Source organism: Mastigoproctus giganteus, chromosome 2, assembly GCF_048544385.1.
Source record: "Mastigoproctus giganteus isolate SK-2022 chromosome 2, ASM4854438v1, whole genome shotgun sequence".
Lineage (NCBI taxonomy): Eukaryota > Metazoa > Arthropoda > Arachnida > Uropygi > Thelyphonidae > Mastigoproctus > Mastigoproctus giganteus.
This window is the reverse complement of record NC_143576.1, coordinates 188,632,729-188,656,816: the sequence shown is the minus strand read 5'-3', so window position 1 is coordinate 188,656,816 and position 24,088 is coordinate 188,632,729. Positions and strand designations below refer to the sequence as shown.

The window sequence follows — 24,088 nt, the reverse complement described above, 5'->3', positions numbered from 1 at the left end:
CCTGATATTTAAGTGATCTAGGATGTGAGAATCAGTGGTTATTTTACGAAGCCAAAAGCGGTCCTCGAGCAAAAACATTTGGGGAACACTGATCCAAACTGAACAGCTTGTAAAGGAGTGAGGTCAGAAGTCAACCATTGTCTATAAAAACATAAACACATAAATTGGGCTATGCTAAACATTATGATAATATTAAACTTAATTGTAGAGTAATTTATGTCCCTTTTAGTCTTAATCCATTTTGGGGTTTTCATCACTATCATCTGACTCCATCATCATCCATTTTCAATCCACTGCAGGATGAAGGCCTCTCCAGCAACTTTCCAGTTCCTTCTGTTTTGAGCACTGGCCGTCCATTTACTACCCACAAACTCATGAATCTCATCTATCCATCTCCGCCTTTGTCTTCCAGGTTTTCTTCTAGCTCCTCTTGGGTACCATTCTGTTATTTTCTTAGTCCATCTGTCATCATGTCTTCGAGCTATGTGTCCTGCCCAAGACCATTTTAGTTCTTTAGTTTTGATAAGAATATCCTTTACTTGAGTTTGCTGCCTAATCCATGTGTTTCTCTTCTTATCTAACAGTCTGATTCCCAATATAATTTGTTCCATTCTTCGCTGTGTAGTTCTCAGCTTCTCTTCCATTCTTTTGGTGAGTGCCCAAGTTTCACTTCCATAAGTCATGGTGGGGAGTATACATTGGTTCATTATTTTACGTTTCAGACAAACTGGGATATTGCTCTTCAGTATGTGACTATATTTCCTGAATGCTATCCATCCAAAATTTATTCTTCTCTTGACTTACAGCCATTTATCATTATTACAGCTAATAACTTGTCCCAGATAAGTATATGACTCCACCTTTTCAATTACTGCTCCTTCAATCAGTATTTCCCTTTCTGTGGCATACTTGTTCATCATTACTTTTGTTTTAGCCATATTCAACTTTAGTCCAAAATCCTTACTAACTGTGCATAACTGATTAAGATTTTCCTCTAATTCTTTGGGATCGTGGCTTATGACCACAATGTCATCTGCAAATCGTAAATGGTTTAGGTTCACATTGACTCCTTTCTGCGAGCAGTCTAATCTTCTGAAAGCTTCCTCAAGGGTAGCAGTAAACAGCTTCGGAGATATTGTGTCTCCTTGTCGAACTCCTTTCTCGATTTTAAATTTCCTAGTCTTCTGCTATTTATAAGTACACCATTGCTATTCATCAGTTTCAGTATCATTTGTCTTTCTGTATTACTGCTCATGGCTGCTGATTTAAATCCTTTGTTTTCCCTTAATGCTTGTTCTACTTTTCTTGCTCTGAGTCTCTTTCTAATGGCTTTGCATAACTCAGTATACTCAATTTTCTCCCTGTCAGTGTTTTTCTTGCTCTTCATTTGTCGTCTTCGGTTCATCATCATAAGTGTTTCTTGACTAATTTTTTCTTCTTTGGATTTCTTTTTCCCTATAGGTTTCTTGGGCTTTATCACTTTCAGAAAGTTGTAATATTCCTCTTCGATATCTTGATCCTGAGCAGTCTGCAGAAGCTCAAACTTGTTAAGTTCCAGTACATACTGCTTTTTCTCCTCTTCTGTTATCTCAAAGACCTTTGTATTATTTACTCGAGTCAGTTTTTTCCTTTCCTTTCCTACATCTATATCAAGTGTACATCTTACCATTCTGTGATCACTTCCAACATTTACCTTATTCAGGACAGTAACGTCATTCACAATATATCTTCTGTTAGTGAGGATGAAGTCGATTTCATTAGTTATTAATCCATTTGGACTCTTCCATGTCCACTTTCTGTTCACCCTTTTCTTGAAAAAAGTGTTCATTACTGACAGTCCTTGAGATTCTGCAAATTCCACAAGGCTTTCATTTCTTTCACCAATTCCAAAATTTCCTATAGTTCCCCTTTCTGTGCTGTTTTGTCTTTTTCCAACCTTAGCATTGAAGTCCCCCATAATAATAGTGTAGTGGGTTTTCTGCTCATCTAGAAGACTCAATTTCGGTGTACATTTCTTCAACCTCTTCATCTGACTCCAGTAATTCCCAAATGTATTCCAAAATCTACAGAAGAAATCCATTGGAATAAAGGTGCAAGAGTGTTTTCCAGTATCGCCAAGAACATAAGGATTCATGGAAACTGCCTGTTAAAGAATGGCCGAAGATGATGCATATACAGGGCCATACCAAAGTATGGGCAAACAAGGTGCAAAATGAAATGGCATCAGTGTTGCCAACTGTAGTCAGTTGAAAATAGCTGAACGATAATGCAAAAATAGATAAAATCCTGTTACCAATGAAAAAAAAAAAAAAAAAAAAATTTTTTTTTTTTTTTTTTTTGTAGCTAAAGGGAATTTAAATGATAGGGGTATATTCTCCAAAAAACGACAGGGTTTGCACACCACTGCTATAAACCACTATCCTTCAACTTTCTTAGCTTAATTGTTAAGCTTGAAAGATTATAAATTGCAATAGATAGCCAATATTGCATATGTAGGTTTATTAACTGCAGAGTGTTCTAATTATTTAATGAAATATTTAGTTTTCATTGAGCTTCTGTAAATTACGGTTAAATAAAAAAATTAAATAACATTACACATCACAGGTACTACCAGGGCCCAGCTACAGGGATGGGAATTATGGCTCTAAAAACCTGAGTTACACTTAGTTATGCTCTTTCTTCCACCCCTGAATTATCAGGAAGTGATAAAAAGGAGGAGGAAAAACGCCATGTTTTTTTATTATTATGAAACTTTTTTTTGTTAAAAGAACACCTCCATTTCACAGGGAATGGAGGTGTTCTTTTAGCATAAGTGCCTGAGAAAACTCCCTTCTATACCAGTGCATACTAGAACACTGAGGCTACTGGACTGTCTCGTGAGCATTTTTATGCTGGCCTTACTATGAAAATGCACTTTTAGTGTTTAAAAATGCATGCCCAACCTATTATATGATAGAAATATTACAAAGTAGTCTTCACTTACTGATCTTCCAAATGGCACATGATCCATGGCAATAACACCCTCGTAATTATAGGCCACAATGACCATTTGTTTCACCTTTGTTGCTGGCAACATTTAGAGGGGCATGGCAAAAATGGATGTTTCCAGTGAGCTAATTATGACTTCAGCTCAGGTTGCTTGTGCATGTCTCATCAATGGCGACAATGCATTTTAAAAACTCTTTACCTTCTTGGGTAACATGTAACTGAGTTTCAATTTCTTTACATTTTTCTAACTGTTCATCTTACGGCAAATGTGGGACCCATCAGGCAGCAACTTTTTCTCTTTTTTTTGTAACACTAGTGAAAATTTAGTGAACAGATGATTTTGGTATTTCAGGTTCACTGGCTATTTCTTTGATTGTATGCCCGCCTTCCTCCAAAATAGTGAAAATAACTGATAACGTGTTGTCCACAGATGTTCTCGATTTATCTGAGCATTATTTGTCTTCAGCACTGAATCTGACCTTGATGAAGCATTTGGGACCAACATGAAATTGCACTATAATCTACTGTTGACCAACCACACACTTCCCCCAACAAATCATAAATTTGCCGGCGTTCAATCAAATAAAATTTTAATTTTGATAAAAGAGCTTTGATTTGACCTGAAGCAATATCACCATCCATTTATAAAACCTCCACACAAATATTCAGTGCAGAAATTCTGCTTCAAGAAAGCACACTGATGTTGAGGTTACTTTAAATTGTTATCCCGATAAATGTCAGCTGCACAGGTGTATGGAACGTGTGTAGTGCGTACTTTTCGTTGTATGCCTGTCTATATATCCTCAGTTTTTATTTTTTGTGATGTTATTTCTGTGGGTATCTATAAAAAAAAATTCCTTTTAATTTGATACTATGAAAAACTATAAGAGGAAAACTCATACCTTTGTGTAGGACAGGAATTCTCTCAACCCTTACAGTTGAAGGATTTGTGAATAAATGATCCATGCTTAATGAAAAATTATTTTTATTAAAATTATATAAATAGATATGTATTAAAAGGTTGTCGTGTATTCAATTCTCATCCCCAACATAATGCATCAAGAAAAGCCAGGGGAAGCCGACAGCCATCAACACCCCCAAAAACCCAACCAATGTCACATGCCAACATGAGAACTGAAAACAATTGTTGAATTAATCCTTAAGAAACATAAAATAAATGTACATTGAATTAAAATATCTAGAAACATAAAAGCTCATACCTTTATCTAAAAACATAAATCTACCCGAATAAGTTTGGTCCATTATAAGCAGTTTAGACAATTTTATCTTTTTAGATATTTTAATTCAATGTACATTTATTTTATGTTTCTTAAGGAGTAATTTGACAATTGTTTTCAGTTCTTTCTCATGTTGGCATGCAACATTAGTTGGGTTTTTGGGAGTGTTGATGGCCATCAGCTTCCCCTGGCTTTCCTTGATGAGTTATGTTGGGGATGAGAATTGAATACATGACAACCTTTTACACAAAAATAATACTTATCTATTTATATAACTTTAATGTAATTTTTAATTAAACATAGGACATTTATTCATATAACCACATAATCCTTCAACTGTGAGGACTGAGAGAATTCCGGTCCTACATAAAGGTATGAGTTTTCCTCTTACAGTTTTTAATAATAACTTTAGTAGGACATATTGAGCTTAATCGCTGTTACAATCATAAGTAGTAATTTGATACTATATACACATCTCCTTAATTAAGAGTTTGAAATTTTTTCCAAAGCTATTAATATATAAGAATGCATGATATAATTGACTTTTTTTGCTATGAGTAACTGTATTTTTATTTTTAATATTTATATGAGAAGTAGCCTTTTCCACACTATACACCGATGAACCAAAACATTATGACCAGCGAGTCGTTATGCAAATTGAAGCAATTGCAGGTGAAGTACGGCATGGATCAGGGCACAGTATAAAAAACACCTGATACTGAGCTCCGTTAATCAGTGTTACTCTTGTTCTTCAGATGGGAAAGGCAGTGAACTTAAGCGAGTTTGACAAAGGCCAAATTGTAATGGCCAGCCAACTGGGTCAGGGCAAATCCGAAACGGCACGGCTGGTGGGATGGTCATGGTCAGCTCCTACCGAAAGTGGTCAGAGGAGGGGAAACCCACGAACCACCAGTGAGGTGTTGGACGACCACGGCTCATCAATGCTCGAGGTGAGCGAAGGCTCTCCCGGATGGTACATGGTGACTGTGGCGCAACTCGTCGGTAATTGGAATGCTGGTGATGGGAGTAATGTGCTGCAACACACAGTACATCGAACCCTGCTGAAAATGGGACTGTGTAGCCGCAGGCCACTCCGAGTGCCCATGCTAACCACGGTTCACTGGTGACAGCACCTACAATGGGCATGCGAGCATCGAAACTGGACTTTGAGTGAGTGGAAGAAGGTCATCTAGTCCGATGAATCACGTTTCCTGTTGCACCATGTGGACGGCCAGGTACGCTTTATTTGGGTGATGTTCTGCTAGGATATCCTGGGCCCAGTCATCCATGCCGGGCACACTACCACCTACCTAAACATCATTGCTGACCATGGCAACGGTCTTCCCCTCTGGCAGTGCCGTTTTTTAGCAGGATAATGTGCCATGCCACACTGCCCGGATTGTTCAAGACTGGTTTGTGAAACAGAAAGACTTCCAGATATTGCTGCCTCCAAATTCCTCAGACATCAAGCATCTGTGGTTTGTGTTGGAACAGCAACTCCAATCCATGGCGTCTCAGCCACGGACCTTACGGGAGTTAAAGGATCTGCTAGTTACGTGTTGGTACCAGATACCACAAGACACATTTAGAAATCTTGTAGCGTCTATGCCTCGCTGGGTACGAGCTATTCTGGCTGCACGTAGAGGACCAACATCATATCAGGTAGGTGGTCAATGTTTTGGCTCATCAGTGTATTTACATTACCATGGTTAGGCCATAATAATATGTATGTATGTAGTAATGATTATGTTTTAAAAAAATTGTCACTATTCACAGCACAACAATATACAATACAATTATTGTAGTCATTTTTAATAAATTTCTCTACCATTTTATACTCAACAGTGGCTGCTTATATACAGAAACTTTATTATACACATGCTATTCGCCAGTGCTCTTTTCCAATGAAATTTGGTAATTACAGTGGCACAGAACACTTCCATTTTGCTAGTTTTCTAAGCACTTTATGGTCACATAAATGCTAGAAGACTACTTGCATAGGCCATGGGTTTTACATTAGGATGAGGCTACAAAAGAATTAAAAAGAAGCATGTAGAGGCAGCATGTAATCTCAAAAAAAAACAGTACTATCAAAAAAGACTAAAAAAATGCAAGAATAAAAATGAAAGGCTAACATGCAAGCATTTTCTGCCTTCAAGTTATTCTTTATTTTTAATGGTAAAATTCCTTATTAACAATGACTTTTTCATATTTTACATTATACTATATTGATTGATTTTTAAAGAAAACTTTTAAAACTTTTTTGGAAAGCACTAATTAAATGGTCATATATGCTTCCTAAGGTTATCCTGTTGCCTTTGAAGCTAGCACTTTCAAAAGAGCAAAAAAATTTTTTTTTTATAAAAGAGAATAAAAGTAAAATTTAAAGCTTCTAACAGAAGATTATGCCAGCCCATTAAATACATGGCATGCACTGAGTGGAATACCATTTCTGGAAGCTGCTAATAAGAATTTGTTATTACTTAAATATTTTCTTGTTAAAAATTATTAGTAATATATATATATGATAAAGCACATGAAATTGCTTCTTACTGGCACTGGAAATTTCTCAAAAATAAGAATTGAAATAAGAGATTGCTGCTATTGTTCAGTGTTCAATGCATTGATAAAGGAATGATATAAACTATCTTTATTGTAATTCCACAGGATTATAATTAATATAAGAAGTGTTTCTGTTAAGTCTATAAAATATAAAGTTATAACAATATGAATGTGATTTTATAATGTAACATTGTATGTGTTACGCACGAGGAGATCACCAAGAGGAGGATGCTGAAATGGATTAATGCAGAGCTGGCTGGTCTAATAGAGCAGAAGAAGATAACATGGGACAGTTACAGAGAGTCGAAAAGTACTGAAGCCTACAATAGCTACAAGTTGATCTACAATGGTACCATATATTAGGGAGATCAAGGCAGAAAATGAGAAAGCACTGCCAAAGAATGGGGACAAGAAATTTTTCATGTATGTCAATACAAAGAAGAAAGCGAATCAAACTGGACCCTTAGCCCAGTTAATGTTGCTGATAAATTGAATAAGTAATCTGCATCGGTCTTTACTGATAAAAGACCATGCTGCGAAGAGGCTGAGCCATATGATTTCAAAATTACAGGTGACGTTTATTAGAAAAACTTAACCATGAGGCAAGTAAGGCTCCTAGAGTTGATAGCATATACCCAGTAATTTTGAGGAAGGCTGCCAGAGAGTGTATTGAACCATTGAGGTTAATTATGAGGGAATATTTGGACTTGGGAGAGATTTCTTTGGACTGGAGAAGTGCCAATACATAAAGGCGATTCTAAGAGTGAAGTTGGTAACTGCAGACAGGTTTGTCCGACTTCAGTGCTAAGGAACATCTTAGAGGCAATGATTTAGAGTGCAATCCAGGCATTTAGATAGAAATATCATGCTGAAGAACATGGTTTGTTAAGGGAAAATCATGCTTAACCTAGTAAGCTATTTTGACACAGTTACTCATGAGCTGGATGTAGGGAAAAATTTCAATGCAGTTTATTTAGGTTTAGCAAAACATTTGACTCAGTCGCTCATGAGAGGTTACTGTATAAGCTGGAACATGTTGGAATTACTGGAAAGATTCTAAAATGGATTACTGGATGGCTTCAGAGCAGAAGGCAAAGGTTTGTGATTAATGGATATTTTTCAGATTGGTGTAACATCAGAAGTAGGGTCCCCCAAGGATCAGTTCTTGGACCACTGTTGTTTCTGATTTTCACAATTGACGTTGATGAAGGAACTGAGGGTGTGATGACAAAATTTGCAGGAGTATAAAGATTGGAAGAATTGTTAATGATCAGTAATCAATCAGGATGATTTGAGTGGGCTTCAAAGAATGATCAGAAAAGTGGCAGCTAAGGTTTAATGCAGCAAAATGCAAGGTCTTATTCTTAGGGAATAGCAACCCTAAAATAAATTATATACTTGGTGGGGTTGAATTAAAAACAATAGAGGCAAAAAAGGATCTGGGAGTTACTATACAGGCAGGTATAAAGTTTTCTTTACAGTGTAAACAGGCAGCCAGGAAAGCTCATGGTGTCTTATCAATGATTAATCAAACATTATCCTGTAGAGGTAGGGAGGTCACAAGGCAATTTTAAGACTGCATTTGGAAAATTCAAATATGGAAACCTCATCTGAAAAAAAGACGTTGAGCTTCCTGAAAGGGTCTAAAGATGGGCAACTCACATGGTGAAATCTTCAAAAGGATGACTTAAGTATGGGTTAAGATTTTGTTTATGTGGGGGGTACAGAGCTTGGCAACCAGGAACCTCGGTGGTGACCTGATTTAGGTTTATGTGGCTCTGATACGGGTTAGTAAATTGAATTAAGGTGGAATTTTCACTGTTATAAAGAATTCCTGAACTAGGGATCATAAATTCAAATTACAGGGGAAGAGATTTAGACTAGATTGTAGCAAGTTTTCTTTTAGCCAGCGAGTCATCAGTTACTGAAACAAGTTGCCTCTACAGGTAGTGGAGGCTGACATTTTGAAGAAATTCAAAGGTCTACTATTTTCATGAGGAGGGAAGTGCATAATTTGTTTTTTCTTATCTCTCTCTCTCTCTCTTTTTTTTTTTTTTTTTTTGCTGGTTCTTCAAAAGCCTGTGGCTTTCTTTCACTATTTGGCTAATACTAATATCAATTACAGTATATTAATTTGGAATAAAATAAAAAGTCTCAATGATAAATTTCCACCGGCATCATCTATGAGTTTAAGGTGAAATAGGCAAGACTTATCCTCTCCAAGGGAAACAAGCAAATGCTCTGGCAGCATCTTTTTCTAAAATCTCAGACATACCTGCATACAATCCTTCCTTCCAACAAAATAAAGTTAAAGCAAAGTGATATAAATTAATTTTCAATGCCAAGCTATCTCTCCCCTATAATCAGCCCTGTACCATATTTGAGCTGCAGGAATTGTTAAAGTGAACAGCACATGGTGCAGTCAGGCCTGATGGGATTTGAAGCATGATGGGATTACATAATGCTTCAAAAGCTAGACAGCAAAGCTCCAAACTCCTTATTGCTATTTTTTAACAGGATATTCTCTGAAAGCAACTATCCAAGCTCTTGGTGTGGCTCAACAGTTCTAGCCTTCCCTAAAACTTATAAAGACAGGAATGCAGTTATACTGCAGCATGGATTTACTAAAGGATGATTTTGCCTGATTAATCTGATTGGATGCAAAAAATAATGTTGATATCATTTATTTGGATTTCAGGAAAGCTTTTGATACTGTTGCACATAAAAGACTGCTACACAAATTGGAGCAGTGTGGTGTTACGGGCAAGTTACTTCTAAAGAGTGGTTATTAATGGACACTGCTCTTCATGGACTTATAACATTAGTCGACGAAGAGCACTGTGTGGGGATACTAGTGGTATCCCCTATGGTTTAGTGCTGGGTCCATTATTGTTGAAGGAATATCAGGCTTAATGTCTAAGTTTGCAGATGACACAAAGTTGATAAAGTGGTTTATGATAGTAATCAAGGAAAGCTGCAAAAAGGTCTAGAAAAATTAGGCAGATGGACTGAGAAATGGCAGTTGAAGTTTAACATTTACAAATGCAAGGTACTGCATATGGGTAGCAGTAATCCCATATTAACATGCCAACTGTGTGGTACTACACTCAGGATAGTGAGAAAATAAGGACTTTGAGATGAATGTGCAATCAGGTAAGTTCTCTGAGCAGTACAGACAGGCTGACAGGACAACTCATGGGGTTTAGTCAATTATATACAGGAATTTTGTTAGCAGGGATAAGGAGGTGATTATCTCATTTCAGTGCAGTGGTTGGGCTGCATCTTGAGTATTGCATACAGGTCTGGAGGTTTAATTTTAGAAGTGATGGAGATCTGCTGGAACAGTTACAGAGAAGGGCAACGAGATTGCTGGGGGAAAAACTTCCCAGGGGCTCACATCTGGTGAGTATGTGCTTGGCACAACCAGGGTCCTGAGCTGGATATATCATTCTTCTCTTCCTTGGTAATTCCCTTCTACTTCAGACTCTCTCTCTCTCTCTCTCTCTCTCTCAGGGTCCTTTTTTTTTATGCTGGTGCAGCAAAAGCCTCAGGCTTCCTTGCACTGTATGGCTAATGATGATAATGATAAATAAAATAACATGCCAGCATTTTCTGCCTTCAAGTTATTTTATTTATTTTTTTTTAATGGTAAAATTCCTTATTCCTTTTATCAAGAAAGGCTTCAGTTCTACAAATTGCAGCATTTGGAGACTGGGCACATGCAAGGAGATCTGATTAAGGTGTTTAAGGCTTTGAATAGATTGAGCAAGCTCATTCTTCCTCTTGCTCTGCCTGTGTACACGAATGGACATAAATTCAAACTGAGGAAGAATGATTGCTGGATAGATGCACAGAAGTTTTCCTTGTGGTTGACTGTTAGAGAAAACTTTCATCTGTTGTTGTGGAAGTGCATCGTTTGAATAAATTCAAGGAAGAACTAGACAAACTATTGGATGTGATGTGAGAATTTTTTTTTTGACTGATTCTCTATAAGCTTGCTTCCTTGCTCTCCTTTTAGTATCAGACTACTGACACTAAAAGGAGAGGGACTGAATATCCAAAATTTTTCCTACAACAAATTTTATTAAGTGGTTCAAGAGGATCCACAAATCATGTAAATGAATCATATAAATGAATTATTCTCTATGTTGAAGGAAAATTTAGAGAAGGAAATTGTTCAGAGGAAATGCGTAAAACAAATCGAATACAATATTGTTTTTTTTTAAGGAGCATTAGCAACTAAGGCCATATTGCTCCGGGATATGCGGTGGTCATTCCCTGACCTTTCCGCATCCTCCATATTTGGTGGTGACAGGCTCGAACCCCGGTCTAATCAAGAGTCATGTGCTACGCACTGCTGCTCCTTCCCACCTGGCTACAGAGGCGCCGCGAATACAATATAGAAACAATATTCACAGTATAGATACACAAACAGTACATGTGTACTAAAAACATGACAAATTTAATAAACGATTTCAACTTTAACATGCCATTTTATATAGATAGTGTATACAAGTGAAAATTATCAGAAAATAATGTTTCAGTGTATTTTCCAGCTGATAAAATATAGAAGTATTGAGATATTTCATTTATGTGTTTTTTTTCATACAGCTGCTTCATAAGCTTTTGCTTCCTTGCATTGTACTGCCATTGTCTTTTACAAAATCAGTGAAATGTAATGCATTTAAATTCATATTAAGATCCTATTTCGGGTTTCCGTAAACCTCCCATGTGTTGAACTGAGGCTCTTTCTTAACCTCTCATCCATTCTGGTGAAGCCTGTTGGAAACTAACTTCACAACTGAGTCGTGCCTTTTAACTCTCAGTCCATGTGAAAGTTCTGAAGCATTGTTGAGCAATGTGGGCGAGTGACTCGACCGCATCGCATCCAGTTCTGCATGTTCTCTACATACTACATCCTCAAGATAACCTTGAGAGAGTAGGGAGAGCATTGATCCTCGTACCAATGAGGTCAATAAAAGCATGGCAGGATAGGAGCTTGGTCCCATTACCCACCCACCCACCCACCTATGTTGAGAGTACTGTACAGAACCATTCTTCTTAAGTAAGTTGTTTGCATATCTAAGTTCTCTTTGAAAGCTAGAAGTACAAGCAGGTTCTCTGGTTAAAGCAAGAAGGAAAACTGCAGCTTCTCCAATGGCGATCTCTTTAAGAGGAGGGATGGTCCATCTAAAGGATGGGATCCCAAGATGACCCCCCCATCATGTCCGCATAAAACTAGCTGGTGACATCATGGGGAAGACCAGCCATTGCCTTACAGCAGACTTCACCTGGGTATCCAAAATCTAGGTATAAGGTAAGTGCCTCTGCCGCGGCTTGAGTGGATCTCTCCTAAGCCGCACCATCAGGTCATTCAGGGAGGCCAGGGCAGGCACCCTTCCAGAAGAAGTAAAATCAACCCCTAAATATCTCCATGATGCAGTAACTTCGTAGGTTGGACACTTTCGATCACCAACTAAGTAAGAAGCTACAGCTATCCACCTTGAGCTTTTTATCATGACCAGAGGGGACCATATATAAAGTCCAAGACTTTTTCGTGTTAATTCTTAAGCCTCGTCTTGTAAATTATTTGTTTTATCCAAAAGACATTGCAGCCCAAACGATGTTGACACTGCCAGGATGAGATCGTCAACGAATGCTAAGGCGTTTATTTTTACATTATTTAGACCACAACCTATATAGGCTGGTAACACCTTCAAAAACAAGTCTAACACCAATTAAATAACATAGGTGGGAGTGGGTCACCCTGCCTAACTCCATTACAAGGTTTAACTACCTAGTTTTCCTCCATGAATCTCATCTTAGTAGAGCACATAGACTGCAGAAAATCAATATGCTTCACAAACAATGCCAGAAACTGCTTTCTCTTCAATCCTTCCAAGATGGCAGTAAAGGAAACACTATCAAAGGCCTTTTGGATATCTATTGAGGCAAGATATAAACTCCTCAAGGTTCTCTCTAGATGAGGTTAATAATTCCTGGATAATAAATACATTCTCTGCCACTCCATCAGTAGGAATGAAGGCCAGCTGTCTAGGATCAAGTTTGATTTTGGAAGAGATTCTCCTTGCTAAGATCTTATGATTTAATCTCAAAATAACCAAAGCCACAGTGAAGGGTCTAAAGTCGATTGGATCACTAGAGTCCGCCTTCTTTGGTATATTATATTGTATAAGCCTCATATAGCGATGGCAGTAAAGAGTCAGTCCACAAAAATATATGCATGAGGTCTTGTAATACTTTAAACAGCTCTTTCCAGGCTCCCAAAGGTAAAGGTTAGAGTCAAGGCTCCTCGATAGTCCAGGGGCCTGCGTGAACCCAGGCAAGCCTTGGTCACAAGTCAATTCTGAGCTCCCCGATAATCCAGGGGCTCAAGTAGACCCAGAAGGTCCTTGGCCACTCAAAGTCTCATGTTCCGAGATCCCCACTAGTCCAGGGTCTCGACTCAAGTTAGTTTTGCTACTTGAGTTCACCCAATGCTCAGACCACAGGTTTGGGTCACTTGCTATTACCTGAAGTGCTGATAAAAAAGATATAGCAGTGGAGAAATTAGAATTTGGCAACACTACCTGAAGCCTCTTGTAAGGTCAATCAGTTGAATAATGTCTCATTCTTGATATAGCATTTCCATGATGTAACTTGTTAAGGCTTATTTGATCAAAAGTGGAAAAAATTAATCGTATAAAGGGAATTCAAATTTTATAAAGAATACATAACATAACACTACACATTACAGATGTAAATCCATTAGAAAATGTAAAAAAAAAAAAAAACTAGGTTATTAATTAATACAAGTTTCTATATTATAACGTGTATTCTGAAGTCAGATTTGTGCAATAACTATGAGCCTGATAATCTGAGCAGACAAATTATATCCATGGTATTAAACATAAAGGCAATAAAGATTTCAAAAAACTATTAAAATTGCGATAAGACTAAAACAGAAATGAGTTTAGGCTGTTTCCACCTGACCAATCAGAAGATCCCAATGAGACATCGGATACACGAAGGAAAATTTTTACTGGGCATGAAAGAAAACCATACCACTGCTGTTAGAGTGATAAGATTTATGATTATATCCAAGTGGCCTAAATTACAATGAATGAAATAAAGTATGCTTCTCTACTGATTCTAATTTGAAAATCTATGTGAACCAAACAAGATGTTCATCGAAGATGCATTTTCATTTCAAGGTAAAAAGTGTCTTCAAACATTCTGAACAAACCCATCACAGGCTGATTACTTAATTTGTGGAATAGAAGCATCACCAAACACCTACCTCAAGTTTTGGCAAACTGTCAGTAAATAGCAGTAGAATGTATATCCAAGGGTACACTAACACAGCTGGTAGTTCTGACATGTTGTCCTGAAGTCAAAAAGTGGCCTTAAGTTACATGCTGTTAGTGTGAACTATTTTGTGAGTTGCATAATGGAAGATCTGGAGGCAGCAGTGTTGCACTATTCACTATTGTGTTAAATGTGGTATGAGCAGTACACACATTGTGAGGAAAACATCAGTTTTATGAAGAATACTGTTTAAAATAAACTGCAATTTTAAAGTGGAAGAGGCAAATTAAAGAAGATACATAATCTATGGCCACAATGACCACTCTAAAAGACTTATGAAATGCATTCTGGTAGTGCTTCTATGAACGAGTTCATTGATGTTGACAGTGTATACACTTTGAAGGAGATTATTTCAAAAAGGAGAGAGAGAGCGAGCGCTCACAGATCTCTGACAGATCTCAGCAACAATGATTAAAATTAAGGTAGGCCCATTCTTTGAATTAAATGATTAGCCTACATACCTCTTGCTCAACAGTTAAATGGATTTCTGTTTAGCAGAAGCATACTAACATCACTTCAGCAATACCTTGAGGTCCTTGACGTTGTCACAGACATTCTCTCAGATATGCCAGACAAGCTGTACTGGCTACCTGGGAGTCTAAAATGCTGATGGAACTGATATTCGGGTGACACTTCAAGTGGACCCAATTTCGGTGAAGTCCGGACGATCTGTGACAGCCAAATTCTCTGCTTGCACCTTCACGATGGTGGGACTGTTAGTAATCCTGAGTATAACCCCCATGCACAAGCACACTGTGGGCGACCACCCAAATCAAGGGGTCGAGGTGTGGCACCCACACCACATGGAGGAATGCCACCCCTCTGTGTTACCAGGTAATACTAGGTGGTAGATGACTCTCATCAACCAGTGCAATACCACCAATTTGCTTATTGCAGGCTTGAAGTGGTGAAACCCATGTTTAGTCTCCAGAGCTAAGTTCCAGTCAACCCTTCCATCAAGCAGTATGACTAATGACTTTTGAGGTTATGAACATCATGGCGAGATTCAATCTTCCTTACATTTTGAGAGTACAGCTCTAAAACGGTGTTCGCAGGATGGCTACTAGTTAGCACATTGGATCGAACCTATTGGTAACTCTTTAGGAGGCTTCCAGATCAGCTAGTGTATAATCCTCCTACCTCAACTCTGCCAGTTAGTGACTGGAGGGAGTCCGAGTAGTGTGTATTGTTGTTTGTTATTTGGTTTTTAGGAGCATTAGCAACTAAGGCCATATTGCTCCGGGATATGCGGTGGTCATTCCCTGACCATTCCACATCCTCCGTATTTGGTGGTGACAGGCTCGAACCACGGTCTAATCAAGAAGCGTGTGCTACACACTGCTGCTCCTTCCCACCTGGCTACCGAGCCGCCTTAGAGTAGTGTGTATACAGGAGGCATTGTCGAGGCCACGTTATGTCAAGGATCTGGGTATATTCTTACCATGCGTATTTCATATCCAAAAATTTCATTACTTCATACACCATGCCCCCCGCCAACTTTTTCTTACTATTGAATTCACCATGAATTGTCAAACCAATAGAGTAAGCTTATTTTCGAAAAGATCTAAATCTCCCAAACACTTCCTAATTCATTTCACAAATATACGTGGTCTCAATTCTAATCTCAACGATGTCCATTTCCACTTGCAGTCTGCCAAACCGAATGTACTTCTTCTGACAGAATCTCAGTTATCAGTTGATTCAACTACAGCTCATCTCAGTTGCCCAAATTATTCGCTGTATGATTCCTTTCGCCTCAAAGGTGGTACTTGTGCATATGTCCATTCCGATATTCCCTGTCAGAGACTTGGTAATTTGGAATATCTTCTTTTCGATCTTCTCTGGCTTAAAATCTCTCTACCACATTGTGTGAAATTCATCTGTTGTCTCTATTGTTCTCCCAACTCCACTAATACCTTGGAGCTCTTTGACATCCTCTCTTTGTAATTTTCCTTGGTGATTTTAATGTTCACAACTCCAGCTGGCTTCCATTTTCTAGTCTCACTGACCCAGCTGGTCAAGATGCTCAGGCTTTTGCAATTACTTATGAATTTGCACAGATTGTTCATTTACCTACAAGAATACCAAACAGTCCTAACCATACAGCCAACACGCTTGATCTTTTTCTGGAAAACTTGCTTCTTGCCCTAATGGTAGATGAGCGTTCTGGTCTCTTGCTAAAGTTATTGGTCCCAACTTTTGCCCATCTCTGTTCCCACCTGTCAAAACCAGATGGCTCAGTTATCACTTCAGCCAAGGATAAAGCTGACCTGCTAGCATCCCATTTTTCTTCCAACTCATGTATTAATGATCTTGGTAAAAGACCTCCCACCATTCCCAACAAGCTCAATTCAATGCCTCCTGTGGTCTTCTGTCAAAAGGATGTCAGAAGAATTTTTACGGATCTTGATGCTAAGAAAACTCCAGGTCCTGATGGTATTTCTCCACTTGTTCTCAAAATCTGCTCTCCTGAACTTACTCCTGTTCTTTGCCGCCTTTTTTGACTTTCTTATTCCAAAGTCGTTTTTCCTTCTGCTTGGAAATTTTCTCATATCCAGCCAGTTCCTAAAAAGGGTGACAAATCCCTCCCATCCAATTATCATCCCATTGCAATTACTTCTACTCTTTCTAAAGTAATGGAGAAATCAATTAACTGCCAACTCTTAAACTACCTAGAAACCTTCCATCCGATCAATGATCGCCAGTATGGATTCCGTCAGTGTCAATCCACTAGTAATATTCTGGCTTACGTTACCCATTTATGGACAAATTCAATGGAAAAGTTCGGTGAAACACAAGCAGTTGCTCTTGACATCTCAGAGGCTTTTGATCGTGTTTGGCATAAAGGTCTTCTAAACAAGCTTCCATCTTATGGTTTGCCAATTATTTTTTGTAATTGGTTATCCAGTTTTCTCTCTGATTGCTCACTGAGGGTGATAGTAAATGGCTCTCTGTCTTCTAACTTCTCGACTAATGCTGGTGCCCCCCAAGGTTCAGTTCCTTGCCTCACTCTTTCCTCTTGTATATTAATGACCTTCTTCCATTGACTGGAAATCCTGTCCATAGTTTTGCCAATGATAGCGCATTGTACCCCACTTTCCATTTTGAGAAACTTTGCCCTGCTCAATCAGCTTCAACTTCTCAAATATCTGCTACCAATTCCTTAAATGCCAATCTCCAGGTAATTCTCCAGTGGGGCAAAGAAAACTTAGTTGATTTCAATCATTCTAAAACTCAGTCTTGTCTTATATCTTGCAAAAAGGATTCTTCTGCTCCTATGCTTCTCTTTGGTGACACTCTGATTTCTAGCCAAGTTGATTACCCTGAATTCTAATCCCTCTTGGCACAAGCACATTACAAATATAGCTTCCTCTGCATCTAAAAAACTTGATTTTCTCTTTTGCTCTTGCCGTTACTTTTCTTCCAAACAGCTGTTCACTCTGTACAAATTGCAAATTCACCCTACCATGGAATATTGTTTCCCCATCTGGGGCGCTGCCCCCAAAACCTCTCTCAGGCTTCTAGATTCCATTCAGAAGAGAGCGGTTAGGTTAATTAATGACTCACCTCTAACTGAGTCTCTCCACTCGCTGTCTCAGTCTCATATATGTACTGTTTCTGCTGCATGCCTTTTCTACAGATACTTCCATGGGCACTGTTCTGAATTGGCTTCTATAATTCCCGCTCTCTCTTTCAAAACAGTCTGAACACATGCCACCAACAGTCAACATCCATTTACTGTCCAACTTCAAACCCACAAAACCAACTTTTCATCTTCCTTGTTTATTCATTCAACTGCTGTTTTCTGGAATAAACTTCCTTCATGTGTATTTCCTGGAAATTACAGTCTACAGAAGTTCAATTCTAATGTCAACAAATATATTCTCTCGTCTTCTCAACCTCCAACCCAAGCACGGTACTAAGTACTATAGGTTCTAATACCTCTCATGTTTGGGGTTTACATAAAAAAAAAATAAGAAATACTAGATGGCAAAAACCAAAATGTGATTTATTTTCTTTTAAGACTAAGGTCCTTAAAATTGTGTACCATAAGTCTTGTTTGCAGTTTCTGCTGTTATAGTGTAATTTAATTATGGAAGATGTTCCAAAATTGATGTTCAGAACTCAGATGATGAGAAACTTAACAGGATAAGAAACTTAGAATTTGACTTACAATATTGAACATGTAAACAAACAAGAATACCTATATTATTTTAATTCTATTATTTTCAGTCTTTAAACATATATTTTACATGATATGACATTAAACATGGCAAAAAATGTAAATGAACCATAAATGTGTATTTGTGTTATACATCAATGACAAAGCTGATATCACTTAAAAATTTAAAAAAAAAAAAAAAAAAAGTGTTGGCAGCACTAATCTGGTAACCAATATGGAATAAGGAAATCAACAAGTTTTTACATAAAATAGCAAATCATAAAATTTGTGTCCAAATTAATCATCAATTAACTGAATAAACTGATTATCAAAATTGACCAATCCCCAATTAGTTTGGATGAACAGCATCTCCCCGCCCCAACATATTTTAGCAAAAAGTTAAAACGTTATCACTATTCCAACAGAAAAAATGTTATATTTGATTATTCTCTTTCAATAAATAACTTATTTACATTGTTAATGAATACTTACCACAGCACTGTAGGTGACAAAACTTGGTTTCAGATCTTTTCCTTTCATTGTAATAAATGCACCTTTATTTCCCATAGTATCACTAGAAAATATGCAAAGTTCTAAAAATGGCATCTGTTATTCACTAACATCAATGCAAGATTAATAATACCATAAATTTAAACTTTCTCCTCTGTAAAATTTAACAATTCTTACATTTTAATGAATTCCTAAATTCCCTCAAAAATAATTTTGCACATACCTTTTTTTGAAATTTACATTTTTTTTTTTTTAAAACACAAATAAATTATACATTAGTGGCACTTTATAAACTTTTTTTTTTGCCAATGATTTACGCTTATCAAGATGTGCTTCTCTCATTAGTAACCAACAATAAACTGCCAACAATGCTGAAGTTTGTTGTTTTTTTCATTTATCTTGATGAACCTTCTTCCCTTATTCATTTGCTGTTGATGTCTGTCGCTAAGAATTGTGAAAAAAAAAAAGTCAAGGGAATTTAATTTGGGGTGGTGAATTTAATTATTTGTCTCATCCCATTTCTTTACATGTTTACATTTCTTAAACTAATTACTTGCAGCTTATATCTTTCTTAACTCCAGGAAAATGTTTTACAACTTGCTTTAAATGCTTACCGTGCAATCTTCTTTCCGTGCAGAACTTCACAAGTACTACTACAGTTCATAAATTACCTGAGTATTTGTTCCAAAAGATGAGAGAGGGAGAAATAAAAATAAAGTAACTGTATTCATTATCTTATTTTACTTGCTAAATTACTAGGTCACTGTTGTATTTTATTATGTAATTTGATTAACACACAGGACTACTCCACTGCTTATAAATTGCACACATTTGCCTGTCCACCTGCCAAATATCATATTGCCAGACATAAAATAATCAAAAATCTTTTTTGATTTCTGAATTATCTCTAATTAGGATGTTATTATTATTATAAACTTTTTCTCCTTTTTATGGGAAATTTTTTCTGCCTCATGATGACAACCAACACAACCAACCACCCCACATGCATGGGGTGGTTGGTTGTGTACAGTTACTCTTATTATTATTGTTACGCTGATCGATAAACTCTCTTAATATCCTACAGGTGTTCAGGATCGTGGTTTTCTGGAATCCAACGTACGTGTTCTCTGGGAGGCCTATTGTTGCTAGGTTTCTGCCCCACGATTGGTACACAACCAGCTGCCCCACATGCATGAGGTGGGTGGTTGGTTATGTCCAGTTACTATCATTATTGTTGTTACTGTTAGTCTTGGAACTCTCTTACTATCCCACAGGTGTTCATGGTTTTCTGGAGTTCCATGAGTGTTCTCTAGGAGGCCTATTGTTGCTAGGTTCTTATGGAGGCTCTTTGGCACCATACTGGTGGTTGACACAATAATCAGAATGGTCTTTTATTGGTTTTTAGGAGCATCAACGACTAAAGCCATGTTGCTCATGTATATTGTCTGTAATGTAAATTGTGTGTGTGTTTTGAAGTCAATTTTCTGTTTTCTGGTCAAAAATCTCAAGTTTACAGGGAAAAAACCCACGCTACCCTTGCCTGAGACCGACTACCTCAGCCACAATGTGAAAAAGGCCCATAAAAATCATCGACAGGATTCAAAAGGACTCAGGTCTTTTCCACCTAGTGTGGGGAGGACGGCAATCCTACAAACTGTGCTACCTGCGATGGCATAAGGATGGTCATTACTTGTTCCGCATGCCGCATATATTTGACTTTCTGTCTTAGGTCTTCCAGATCATTTCATGATATGTTTTCTGGAGGTTGCTTGTGCTGGGCACTGCTATGTCAATCAAGTAGGTAGCCCTTTCTTTCTTGTCAATGAGGGTTATATCTGGTTATATTACAGGCTATGGTTAGTCTCTCGACGGCCAACTTTGGGTATTGTTGGGTCTCAGTCATCATTATCCTAGTCGGCCTCATGATCTCCTCCAGCTTGGTGTTGGTCCAACTACGACCCCAAAGGAATACGTTAGTACTGGAATTGCTAAGTGTTTATGTCTGTGACCTTTTCCCATCATTCAGCTTTCATTTTAGCAAGCTTCTTAGTTTCTGATAATATTTCTCAGTGAGGTGGGCCTTGATCTCCTTGTGTTCTAACGGGTGGGCCTGCATCATCCCCAGATATTTGTAGGTCTCTCCCTCTGTCATGACTTCAATCTCTTCACTAGTGTTCAGCTGGTAGTTTCATCTGACTGGATGTCCTTGATGCAATCCATGGGTCTTGCATTTATCTAGGCCAAACTGTACCCCAGGGGCTCACATCTGGTGAGTATGAGCTTGGCACACCCACGGTCCTGAGTTAGATATCACCATTCTTCACTTTCTTGGTGATTCTCTCTCTCTCTCTCTCTCTCTCTCTCTCTCTCTCTCTCTCTCTCTCTCTCTCTGTGTGTGTGTCTGTCTGTTTCTCTCTCTCTCTCTCTCTCTCTCTCTCTCTCTCTCTCTCTCTCTCTCTCTCTCTGTGTGTCTGTCTGTTTCTCTCTCTCTCTCTCTCTGGGTAACTCAAATTTTTTTTGGCTGGTGCAACGAAAGCTTCCTTGCACCATATGGCTAATAATAGCAATAGTTTCCTGATGACAGTGCTGAACTGTTCAGTGATCTGGAGTAGCTGTTGGGAATTGATTCTCAGTTTTGGCATAGAGTTTGTTGTCTTCCATGTACATAATGTGGGAGAGGATATACAGGTTCTTCTTTCAGGATATATCAATAATTGCTGTTATTGATCATGGTAGACAGTGAGTTGAATGCTAGACAACACCATAGGGGGGCTCGGGGCAGCTCCCTGGAAGATTCCTCTTCTGATGGTATCAGTCTGGTCGTGATGTTTGTGACTTTGATGGTGGTCCTCCATTTTGCCATGGTTGCTTCCAGGAAGTGTGTCAGTGTCAGGTTGACTTTATCTTCAGTGTCTCTATCAACCAGCTATGGGACATGGGCGCCTCCGTAGCCAGGTGGGAAGGAGCAGCAGTGCGTAACACACACTTCTTGATTAGACCGGGGTTCGAGCCCGTCACCACCAAATACGGAGGATGCGGAAAGGTCATTCAGGGAATAACCACCGCATATCCTGGAGCAATATGGCCTTAGTTGCTAATGCTCCTAAAAACCAAATAACTAACAAATAACTAACAAGCTATGGGACACAGAGTCAAAGGCCTTGCAGTAGTCGATGAGGCTGTGTATAGGTTGTGGTGCTTCTTGTAGGCTTGCTCTATAACTGCAGCGTTAATTAGTATTAGTATTAGTAATGGCCACATGGTGCAAGGAAGCTTATGGCTTATGCTACACCAACCAAATAAATAAAATAAATAAATAATAATAATAATAAAATAAAATGATAAGAATAAAATAACAATAAAAAGAAAAAAATTAAAAAATATATATATAATAATTATTAATAAATAAGAGAAAAGGAAATGGATAACCTAAGCATTTCTCTCCTCCTATAGGTAATTATCCAGTTGACCTTTGAATTTCCCCAAACTGTCAGTCTCTACCACCCATGAAGGTAACTTATTCCAGTAATTTATAACTTGCTGGCTAAAATAAAATTTCCTGAAATTTAGTCTAAACATCCCCCCCCCCCATAACTTGAAATTATGGCCCCTAGTTCTAGAATCATTAATAACCGTGAAAATTATGTCCTCATTCATTTTGTTTATGCCTCTCAGAGCCATAAACACCTTAATCAAGTCTCCTCTAAGGTGCCTAGTTTCCAAGCTCTGCTATGTGCCTGTGTGTGCAGCTGAACTTCTTGTACCAATAATTGTGGATGTTATCTATTCCTGGGGGTTCATAAGTTGTGGGACTTCCTGATCGACTGTTGTACTTCCTCCTGAGTCTCCCATTTTGTTATCTTTGTACATTCTTGGTTTTCTTCCTTTCTAGATCTAACCAGGGAGAATGACCATTATGGCTAACTTTGCTATACAGGTTATCCCAGAACTCTTCGAGTGCCTTGTTTTTGCATTTTGTGTCATGTTGTCTGGTTTCCCTTCAGCTTATCTTGGTGGTTGCTACAGCAGCACAGTAATTTGGGGAGTACAATGTGTACAGAAAGGATAGACAAGATAGGAAGGGAGGAGGGGTTATGCTGTTAAATAAGAAAAACATAAAATCTAAGGAAGTGCATCCAGCTGACATAGATGGACAGTGCAATGTCGAGTCAGTTTGGTGTGACATAAGCACTGGGAAAGCAAAAACAAGAGTAGGAGTGTGTTATAGGTCTAATGACTCTGATGAGAACAACAAACAATTGTACAGAGAAATAGAATGGGCAAGTAAATCAGATTGTGTTATAATGGGGGATTTTAACTTTCCAGATATTGACTTGAACTTGTGGGTTGGTCACTCACTCACTCACTAGAAAGATTTTTGTAGATTTATTCGATGACTGTTTTCTGCAGCAGCATGTTCAAGAGGCAAACAGAGGACATTATCCTTGATCTGGTTATCAGCAGTGATTATTCGTGTATAAATAATTTGCAGATAGAGGAACCACTAGGTAGCAGTGATCACAGTGTGCTGATGTGGGATTTACTTAAAGATATATTACCATCAGGGGTAAAAGGAAAGGTTTTTGCTTTCATAGAGGTGACTACGATGGTCACAGACAATTTTTAAATTCTGTACAGTGGGACCAACTGATGATGTTACCAACAGCAAATTCTAAATGAGAAGCATTCAAGGAATTAATCTTGGAAGCTACTAGGCTTTTTATACCGATTAAGAAATATTGTTCAAAGTTTAGGCCTAAATGGATGCCAGACGAACTAATGAGACTCGTGGCAAAGAAGAAATGGGATGCATATAAATTATCAGGTGACACAGAAGCCTATTAGTCTGTAATCAAGTCACAAAAGAAGTTAGGCAGGCGAAGGCAGATTACGAGAAATTTTTGGCAAAGGATGCTAAGAAAAACAGCAAGGACATCTTTATTTATATAAACTCTAGAAGGGAGGGGATGAATCAGACTGGTCCACTAGATATTGAATGGTTCAACTCTTGATGATCTTGCTCAAATAGCTGATAATCTGAATGAGTATTTTGCATCTACATTCACACTAGTTAAGGGAGAAAAATGCCAGAAATTTATCAACTGTAAAATTTATCAACTAAGCACCCCGCTTAATGATTTTGCAATAACTGAGAGCAAAGCGGAGGAGAAACTGTTGAAGTTAAACATAAGAAAGGCAACTGGGGTGGATGGAATCTATCCATTTATATTAAAGGAAATGGCAAAGGAAGTAAGCAAAA

The 24,088-nt window shown here is 38.0% G+C and overlaps 1 protein-coding gene across 1 annotated transcript in view; it reads right to left on the bottom strand.

Moving 5' to 3' along the window:
- Positions 1-6,022: 6,022 nt before the first annotated feature.
- The window catches only part of PpD3 (protein phosphatase D3), a 246,514-nt gene continuing 228,448 nt past the window's right edge, over positions 6,023-24,088 (bottom strand). The window contains exons 13-14 of the mRNA XM_090368865.1: positions 18,811-18,892; positions 6,023-6,253 (exon numbers count right to left, since the gene is read on the bottom strand). Of these exons, the coding sequence (XP_090224991.1) occupies positions 6,197-6,253; positions 18,811-18,892 (139 nt within the window). The 3' untranslated portion in view covers positions 6,023-6,196. The remainder of the gene's footprint in view (positions 6,254-18,810; positions 18,893-24,088) is intronic.